Here is a 10,662-nt window from a genome sequence, read left to right on the forward strand (position 1 = left end):
AATATTAGTCGATATAGGCAATACACTATACATAGATGCATAGTTTTTGTAGAGAAAATTCTTTTGATATCGTAAAATATTATGAAAGTCGGATAACTAGAAAACTGCTTAGATGAGTATTGTACAAGTGACAACATATGTCTTCTTGTCGAAAATATTTCGCTCTTTTTCAAGCGAAGAAATTTAATGTTTCGCTAAGTTAACAGTCCAATAGTCAGTCGGTATTTCATGCTAGCCAGCTAAACCAAATTGACTTCTGAACATATCTATGACAAAATTAAAATTTGCTGATTCCGAATTTCTTTGTATAATAATCTATCTATTATTGTTGGATTCTGTTTGGTTTATAGCCTAAAAACAGCAGAAAGGCTAAGCAGGTTGTCTAATATTATATGCTACAATGAAACAATTGGGAATTTTCCTAAATAAACCAATTAATTATTATTTAATGAATCAACATTTTAAAATTCAGTTTTATTGACATCTGAAAACTCATTTAAGATTTTCAATATTATATAAAAAGCAAAATTTAAAATATTAGAATATTCAATTTCAAAATTTTGAATTCAAATGAATACAGTGTAGCCAATGTAATGTTTATTAAAAGTAATGTTGACATGCCTGTAAAAAACTTAAAATGCAATCTTCATGATAATGATTTTAGCGGGAAAGTGAGTTTTGGCAACAGGTGTTCCTTACATTTTATTTTATTGTTTGTGTTATTTTTTGTTGCATTAAAAATATTAAAAAAGGTAAATTTATTTTGTACGAAACATTTTTTATAATTTTCAATGAATATTATTTACTAATTTTTATTATAATGGTAGAAACATAATGAGTTCGCCGCCACCGTCTTCTGATCGAGGAGCTATGACTTCTCCAGCACCAGATTTCGAACCATTTGAAGATGAAGGTGCACTTATTGGAAACGATGATCCAGAAGTAGAAGAAGAAGATGGGGAAGAATTATTTGGTGATAATTTGGAGAATGATTACAGGGCGATGCCAGAACTCGATCGATATGAAGCTGATAATTTGGATGATGAAGATTACGATCTTATGTCTGAAGGCGATCGTCAAGCAGCTGAAGCAGAATTACGAAGAAGAGATCGTGAACAAGGTAATTTTTATTGTTATTATTCCCTGACATAATTGGGTGATTCTGCGAGTTTTTGATCCGTCCTGGCCAAAAAACCTATGTAATTTTATTGAAAAAGTTTATTTTAAATTAAGTAATATTATCAGTCAACACTAAATGTTAAAATATGTTTGGAATTACGTAAGATCAATTCGTTTGCCACTTTGTAACCTTGAGAGATGCTTTTTACGACCGAAGCGAAAAATTATAGTTTTATTTCAAAATTTGTTATAAATTTATAGGGATCGTTCGTCGTGATGATCGAGAACTTTTTTATGAGGAGTCTGATGAAGATGAAGCACCTAAACGTAAACGAAAAGCTGCTGAGAAAGCAGCGACCGGAGAAATGGAAGATACTGAAATGATTGAATCTATTGACAATTTGGAAGACACAAAAGGATATAATATTCGTGAATGGGTATCAATGTTAGGACCGCGTACCGAAATTGCCAATCGATTTCGTAATTTTCTACGTACATATGCAAACACAAAAGGTCAATACATGTATCGTGATCGAATACGTCGTATGTGCGAACTAAATCAGTCATCATTTATCGTTGAATTTCCTGTACTCGCAAATCAAGAAAATGTTTTAGCATATTTCCTTCCAGAGGCTCCATTTCAAATGCTTGAAATTTTTGATGAAGTTGCTAAAAGTTTAGTTTTAAACATTTTTCCAAGTTATGAACGAGTTACATCTGAAATTCATGTTCGTATTTCGGAATTACCGTTAATCGAAGAACTTCGTACTTTCCGAAAGCTACATTTGAATCAATTGGTACGAACAAATGGTATTATAACTTCGACAACAGGTGTTTTACCACAACTTTCAGTCGTTAAATACGATTGTAATAAATGTGGGTACGTATTAGGCCCGTTTGTTCAAACTCAGAATGCTGAAGTGAAGCCTGGATCGTGTCCGGAATGTCAGAGCACCGGTCCATTTATGATTAATATGGAGCAAACTGTTTATCGTAATTATCAAAAAGTTACTGTACAAGAATCACCTGGACGAGTTCCTGCTGGTCGAGTTCCTCGTTCAAAAAATTGTGTTCTTCTTGCTGATTTATGCGATCGTTGCAAGCCAGGTGACGAAGTCGATATAACGGCTATATATACAAACAATTATGATGGTTCCTTGAATACAGCTAATGGATTCCCCGTATTTTCTACAGTTTTACTTGCAAATCATATCATAGTAAAAGATTCTAAACAAATTGTACAATCTTTAACCGATGAAGATATCTTAACGATTACTAAATTGAGCAAAGATCATCGTGTAGCTGATCGAATAATCGCTAGTATAGCACCATCAATTTATGGGCACGATTATATTAAAAGAGGTCTTGCGTTAGCATTATTTGGTGGAGAATCGAAAAACCCTGGACAAAAGCATAAAATTCGTGGTGATATCAATGTACTTTTATGCGGTGATCCTGGTACAGCAAAATCGCAATTTTTAAAATTCACTGAAAAAATTGCTCCGCGGGCCGTATTTACAACTGGTCAAGGTGCTAGCGCAGTGGGTCTTACAGCTTATGTACGACGTAATCCAACATCACGAGAATGGACTTTAGAAGCTGGTGCTCTAGTTCTTGCGGATCAAGGTGTTTGTTTAATTGATGAATTTGACAAGATGAATGATCAAGATCGAACTTCCATTCATGAAGCCATGGAACAACAGTCAATTTCAATATCCAAAGCTGGAATTGTTACATCATTACAAGCTCGATGTTCCGTTATTGCTGCAGCTAATCCAATAGGTGGGCGATATGATGCAAGTATGACATTTTCAGAAAATGTCAATTTATCTGAACCGATTTTATCACGTTTTGATATATTGTGCGTTGTCCGAGATGAAGCAGATCCAATGCAAGATAAACGTTTGGCCAGGTTCGTCGTTTCGTCACATATTCGCCATCATCCAAGTAAATCCGACACTACTGTGATACCCGATAACGAGACCGAAGATATATCAATTCCGCAAGATTTACTCAAAAAATATATTGTATATGCTCGAGAACACGTTCATCCAAAATTACACAATTTGGATCAAGATAAAATTGCTAAAATGTACAGTCAATTACGTCAAGAATCGTTAGCTACCGGAAGTTTGCCCATTACGGTACGACATATTGAAAGTATGATTCGTATGGCTGAAGCACATGCACGTATGCATTTACGTGATTTTATCCAAGAAGGAGATGTTAATATGGCGATTCGAATGATGTTAGAAAGCTTTATCGAAACACAAAAGTATAGTGTGATGAAAACTATGCGAAATACATTCCAGAAATATTTATCGTACAAGAAAGATCACAGCGAACTCTTATATTACATTTTACGGCAACTTACAATGGATCAAATGACATTTTTACGTTGTTTACATGGCTCTGAAATCACATCGGTGGAAATTAGTGAGAAAGATTTAATGGATCGTGCCAAACAAATTAATATCACAAATCTAAAACCGTTCTATGAAAGTGACGTTTTCAAGAAAAATTATTATGTTCATGATCCAAAACGGAAGGTTATTGTTTTAACGATGCCAGAAGCTGCAAGTTTAAGTCAAGCATCAGTTTAAGTATTATTTTTTTAAATTTGTTTTTTGTACTTTATTTGTTAGTTTTTATAGATTAAGCGTTATATAAGAAATTTCGTGGAGCGGTTGAATAAAATTAATCCATGTTCGAATTTTACTTTACGAAGGAATTTTGAGAAAATTTTGCGGGCGAAAAAAATGCATAGAGTATGAGTTAAAGTATATATTTCTAATTCAATACAATTACAAATTTTTCTTGAAGAAGTTCGTCAAGATTTACCGTAGTAGAAAATTTCCTCTAATATCAGAATACACCAGAAAATTAATATTCGTCTTATGGAAATCTCATATGAGTGAGTCTATTCTTTTTATATTTTTGTTTCGTTTATCACTTAAAATAAGCTTTAATTTTCTCAAGATATTGGCATCCTATAAATAAATAGAATTGGCCTATAGATCAATTATTTTTTAATTTTAATTATTTTTAAATGTACTTTTCTAAAATCCAACGCACTCTAATGGACCCAAAACGTACTTGTACAAAAAATTTACGGAAAAAATATTTTAAGCCTCAACAAACCATTTTGTTGGATGCCATCGTATACTGATCAAATATTTGATCTTGAAAAATCGTTTGAAATTATTTCAAATATTGTGACTTTTTTACAATTTTTTTCATAGTGTTTTTATTGTTAAAAATGCGTTTCTGTTTTTCATGAAAAAGGTCTATTGGTTTTTTATTTTATGTAGGTAAAAAACTGTTTTAATTTGATTGAAATTTCTTGAAACGTTTTGTCTAACAACGTTTTTTTTATCATCATCAGTGTGCGTTGGGTCTAAGCAAAAAATGAAATTTTCATTTATTTTTAAATTTCTTATTTTGTTAGGTACATATGTTAATTGATTCAAACCAAAGTTGATAAAATTAAATCGTGAAATTTTACATAAGTTTTTATAACTATTTTAGATTTACGAATTTTGGAGTTACATTAATTAATTCGATAGGAATGCGAATATGTAGTTATGTCATTGGCTTTATAGTTTACTTAGATTAAGCATCGCCTATCTTTCCGTACAATGAGAAAAGAACCAACATCTGAGGTAATTGCTTAGGTCGGCTAGGGGCATTAATAAAAAAAATATACATTGAAAATAGGGACATTTATCAAAAAAGCATACATTGAATGTCAAATTTACATATCACAAAATGTTTTACATAAAGCATTGTGATTTCACAGAACTTTTTCGCTTTTTGATTAAAAAAAATACTTATCACGTATCACTTTACATTTTTTCTTTCGATTCTACAATGGATTTGACCTAAGCAATTATCTCAGATGTTGGCACGCTTAAAATCGTATGACACTCAGTCTATGTAACTGTAATGCCAATGAGTTATGTACACACATGATTTATAATCTCTAAATTTGTTATTTACCATTATTTTTTTAATTTAAAATATACAAAAGTTCATTTTATAAATTTGTTAATTTTCATTTAAAAAATTACCATTGTTTAATTCTCATCACCCCGGCTGCAGCTGCAATCAAACCCCTAAGATATCGATAAGTTATTTTAATTGATTTATGTTAATTGAGAACTCTACAATTTCCGTAGACTGCTATTTTGCGATTTCAGGAAGGTTTTCATGAATATCCTGACGGGCAACGATAATAATTCGTTTTCTTCGTCTTCGACGGGTATGATGTCATCAGTGGATGAGTTAATGCCAATCTTTAATGAAAAGCCAGTCCTTCTGGGTCAAAATCGACAAAAACTGAAATAAGGTCAAAATTTTTAGAATGACCCGGTCGTTTGATGAGATCGAAAATTTGGATGTAACTTAGCCTTTGCATTGCAAATAACATATAAAAAATATCTAATTTTTGATACAGCGCGCTCAATGTTTGATTTAACTGAATTAAAATTATAATAAAATTTATTTTCTACAACATTATCATCATAAATTTATTAAAATATATTTTGAACGGAGAAAATCTCAAATTTTGTATATTTTAGAACATTAAAATCGTTAAATTAGGCAATTTTATAATAAAATACAATATGAGTTTTAAAAATAATTTTATTTAAAATTTGCATTCGCAAAATTATGAACTTATTTAATAATCTATTACATTCTACTTATTCGCTACTACAATCTGAGATTGGAATACATTCTGAATTATCATCTCCTTTTCGGGCGTAACCTTCCTCGCAGTAGCAAGCATCATTACATTTAATATTTACTATTGGACAAGGTTGTCCTAAGTTTGAACATGTTGTTTGACAAGCAGATCCACACTGATACTCTTCATTAGGTCTTGTGCAATCTAATTCATCTGAAAACAAATATTTTTCTTAATATATGTATAAACAAAAAAAAAATAAAGGTATAAATGTCATAAGTCCAGGCACATGGAAACAAAGCTAAAACATTTAACAGAAAAATCACTCCTGAATCTAAAAATACCATTTTGTAATGCAACAAAATAAAAATCATGACGACAAACAATGGAAAAAATATGAAGGGTACCAAAAGAAAGTTCATTTTTCAGGGTTGGCTAACAAAGAAGTTAAAATATATATTGAAAATAGACCCTTAAAAATGAAAATTGCAGCGAAAAATGACCTCTACAAGACGACGCGATGTCAGGATTTTTCAAGAGTATCCAGATTTATTACATCTTCGTCTAGCATGCCATCTGTGGATTAATAATCTTGTAACTTTAAAAAATTGGACAAATTTTGAAAATCTGAATCTTTGAAACATTTGCTCCTATAAAAACCGCTCTGGCCTCAAATGAATGCACAATCTTTAATGAAAAACTAATCCTTTTGAGTCGAAATCGACAAAAACTGATGGTTAGGTTAGGTTAGAGTGACTGTCCTGGGATGAGACACACTTAGACCAAAGGGTCCGTTGTGATACCGAAAAGGGATTAGTCCATCCCCGACCACTACTCCATGAACCATTTGGAGCTGTTTAAGAACAGCTTAAATTAGGGAATTTTATAAATATAAATATAATAGAATTTTAAAAATAATTTTATTTAAAAAATCTCAAAGTATGTATGTATTTTAGAACATTAAAAATCGTTACATTCCCATAATCATTCCCATAATCGAAAATTTTCTACATTTTGAGATTGGAATACATTCTGAATTATCATCTCTTTTTCGGGCGTAACCATCAATGCAGTAGCAAGCATCATTACATCTAATATTTACTATTGGACAAGGTTGTCCTAGGTTTGAACATGTTGTTTGACAAGCAGATCCACACTGATACTCTTCATTAGGTCTTGTGCAATCTAATTCATCTGAAAACGAATATTTTTCTTACTTAATATAGGTATAAGCAAAAAAAATGAAGGTAAAAGTTTCATAATTCCCGACGCATGGAAACAAAGCGAAAACATTTAATGGAAAAATCACTCCTGGTTCCAAAAATACCAAAGTAACGTTTGCGCAGTGTGCCAATCATATATTCCTTTGAATACCCTGTTTGTAAAAAAAGTATTTCTACACAATTTTTTTTCGAAATGTTGGACAACTCCAACGAATCGTTTTTTAATGGATTACAACTAAAATAAAACAGTTCAATACATAAACTTTTGAATAAAATTCAAGACAAAGTAAGTTGAATCGGTGGGATTCTGCCATAATCGAAGAGAGTATAGGTATTCGTTACACTTGTTTAGAGCTTGTGAATTGACACGTCGAATTTTCTACGTTAATATTTTATTATCATAGGTAATAAGTGCAACACATGCTCTACAGCAAAATTGTTTATAATTATGAAATAATAAAAGTATATTAAATTTTCATTTCTTCAATACAGGTTTTCAAGGTTATTTCAGGTTATATGATTTATGTGGTATAGTAAATAGTAATTACAACAATTGAAAACAAACAATTGACTGAGTTAATTGTTGAAATACCATGCATAGGTAGTGTTGATTCATAGACAGTGACGCACAGACTTAAGAAAGATAGTCACTCTTAAATAGCCACACATACATACATATTACACACATATAACTGATATTCCCATATAACACGTAACATAATTTGCGCCCTCGCGGGTAAACAATGATGTTTACGAAAAAATGTTTCAAACAAAAGTTGTTTATTTTTTAATAAGGAACATTTTTTACATTTAAACTTTTGTGCTATATCTAAAGGTTTACAAGATCCAATTGACCTATGTTGCTCATTTTTACGTCCTAAAAGTATGCTATAAAAATTTCAGCTTGATATCTCTTTTCGTTTTTGAGTTATCGAGTTAACAGACGAAAAGACAGGCGTGCAGACAATCCAAAGTAGACGGATTTTAGGTGATTTTATGAACAGCTAGCTATATACCAAAATTTTGTTCATAGCATCAATATTTTTAGCGTTACAAACTTGAAACTAAAATTAGTATACCTTGATATTATTTCATCTACACATGGTATAAAAAAACGCAAATGTATTGAGGAAAATTATTGTATATCGCGACAATTTTGTCACATGCTGGAAAAATTATGAAAATATGATCTACTTTCAATGTATTAGTAATGCAAATTTTGTTGGGTTTTGTAAAACTATGCGAACATGAAAAACTTTAAATACAATCTTAATGTTTTCTATGAATGTTTAGAACTTGATTATACGGTTTTATTATGGGATTAGGTGTAGGCAAAGACATGAAAAAATGGCATGTTTTTTTGCCAGTAAATTATTTTATTTTACAAAAGTAAAAACATAGCATCTTTTCGACTTAACCTGACGAAAATTGAAAAAAAAAGTTAATAAATTTAAAAGTCATGGCTGTTTGTGTTGATCTAGTTCCAACCGAAGCTCCTTGCGGTGACCATGACTAAAATCCTTGGACATTCATTTAAAATCATTCGGACAAAAAAAATTAGTTTTATTAATAGATAATCTAGTGCCTAATGGAAGCTTTTCGAGAAAAAACCAACAGTTGATTGTTAATAAAAAATTCATGTTTTCAAAAAGTTGTATAAATTTTATTGAAATCTACCGAGCGGTTTTCGAGCAGTAGTCGCTACTAGTAGTCGCTAGTTCAAAAAACATAGTTTTAAGAAAAACGCATTTGAAGCTTTACACTCAATTTACGAAAAGTAATATCTATTCCTGGGCCACATAATAGTTCTTCCTCATTGTAGCAGCTTCCAAAATATTCATTTGATGTTGTCTATATGTAGCATTCTACCTTCTCGAGCTTTGTCGTTAGCGCCCTTATCCGCCGGTCGCTTGCAGTTACTGCAAGTTACTTGCTCTCGAACGTTTCAGAGCGCCCGAGAACCCTTTGCTAATTATTGAACAACTCGAAAAGTATTTGTCGGGTTAACAATTGCAAAAAAAAAAAAATCGATTTTTTGAAAATTCTGACTACACGTAACACCTTATGCTTGTTAATAATTACAGCATGATCAAGCTGCATGTTCTTAGTTTCTTACCTGCCTTTACACCGTATATAAACACTGTGATCGCGAACACAACAAAGACAAAGAATTTCATTGTTTGATTTTAAAGTATTACTACAAATATAATATGTATAATTTAATTAACTAATAGTTTTTTGCGTATTTTTTATTATTTATATACCAATTTAGCCAAATACCTATGAATCGTAAACAATAATTACCTAGGATTAACTCCATTTAACTTTTAAACATGTTTTAGGGTTACGTACCACTATATATAATGCTAATTTTTGAACAAGTTAATGACAGCGGAAAATTTATTTTGTAAAGAGGCTGCAGCTTTCCTTCTTACCCAAATATATATTTAAATGTAAAATAGGGCAATTTTTTACAATTGAGTTTCCTAATGACTCAATTCTTCACCTTTTTTTTCGGAGAAATACCTTATTTTGGAATTATAAGGAATGGAAAAAGGATTATAGGTATGGACCAGCATTTGTTTTTTTAATTTTTTTTTTAGAATCGATAGATTCTGACCAATGTATAGACAAATTATTTTAATTTTTTTATGGAATTAATCTCTTCTTTTATTAGGGATGGTGATATCCCCCATAAAAAACTTTTCTTGGACTATGCATATCTTAGACCATCTATTACTAGATATGCCTAACGTGTACCAAGTATGTACATTTTTGCTTCACAATAAGAAGATTACAAAGACAACAATACAATATTCAAACAGCTGACAGAGAAACACAATACCAGAGCATGGCATTCAATGCGCATGATTGTATTGACGCAAATCCGCTGCTTCAATAGCTACTGTCTGTTTAATTAATTCTGTGTTAAAGTTATAAAAAATGGTTAGATATTGTTTTATTTGCAAGGAATATTTTAAAGTAGACATGTATTACAAATTAGTAAAGTTTAATTATTGAATATTTATTAAATGGCAATTATTATGTTGTAAATACGCGACAGGATATTATATTGCTCTCGCATTTATTATCCTTCTCAATCTTCTTTGAGAGGTGGTTCTCACTCTGTTTCCAATTCGCGATCGCAAGATACGGTGGCGCCGCGCAGCGAGGATTAGTGAAACTATTATAGAGGATTTTGAGTTTTGACAGCTACACAAGTGCTGAATGTTTTTGTTGTTGAGATGGAAATTATCAAAAATGAAAAACGTTGTGGTGTTCCCCAGTGTGGGAAAATAAGATCTACAGGCGTCAGTTGTCGCACAATGTCGCAAAAACATGCTTGCACTTGCTTTCCGCGCCCGCTTTGCATTCGATTTTTTTGTTGTCATTGGCTACAAACACTTTGATTTAGATCTCATGAGGTTTCTCGGTGATGTTCGACGTTTGCAAACATGAAGATTTGATTAATAAACAATTATTTTGCTTCGATTGGATACCACAGAAATGCAAGTTTTTGGAACGAGAAAGCGCCTCTCCTTCCATCAACGGCCTTACTGATCCACCAAGTAGATAAAATATATCACCAATATTAATATCCAGGGCTTTCTCCATGTTAAAAAAACAAATAAA

At 31.5% G+C, this 10,662-nt stretch overlaps 2 protein-coding genes across 2 annotated transcripts; one reads left to right on the forward strand and one right to left on the reverse strand.

Moving 5' to 3' along the window:
- Positions 1-654: 654 nt before the first annotated feature.
- On the forward strand, positions 655-4,293 carry LOC123300289 (DNA replication licensing factor Mcm2). Its single transcript, XM_044882842.1, has 3 exons — positions 655-752; positions 828-1,120; positions 1,381-4,293. Exons 2-3 carry the CDS (start codon positions 835-837, stop codon positions 3,720-3,722), a joined length of 2,628 nt encoding a protein of 875 aa, XP_044738777.1. The 5' UTR covers positions 655-752; positions 828-834; the 3' UTR covers positions 3,723-4,293.
- Positions 4,294-5,822: 1,529 nt separating this feature from the next.
- On the reverse strand, positions 5,823-9,284 carry LOC123301057 (inducible metalloproteinase inhibitor protein-like). Its single transcript, XM_044883785.1, has 4 exons — positions 9,146-9,284; positions 6,781-7,000; positions 6,363-6,382; positions 5,823-6,019 (listed from the first exon to the last, which is right to left on the reverse strand). The coding sequence occupies exons 1-4, from the start codon at positions 9,204-9,206 to the stop codon at positions 5,823-5,825; spliced, it is 498 nt and encodes a 165-aa protein (XP_044739720.1). The 5' UTR covers positions 9,207-9,284.
- Between the last annotated feature and the right edge of the window lie 1,378 nt (positions 9,285-10,662).

Source organism: Chrysoperla carnea, chromosome 5 (assembly GCF_905475395.1).
Source record: "Chrysoperla carnea chromosome 5, inChrCarn1.1, whole genome shotgun sequence".
Classification (NCBI taxonomy): Eukaryota; Metazoa; Arthropoda; class Insecta; order Neuroptera; family Chrysopidae; genus Chrysoperla; species Chrysoperla carnea.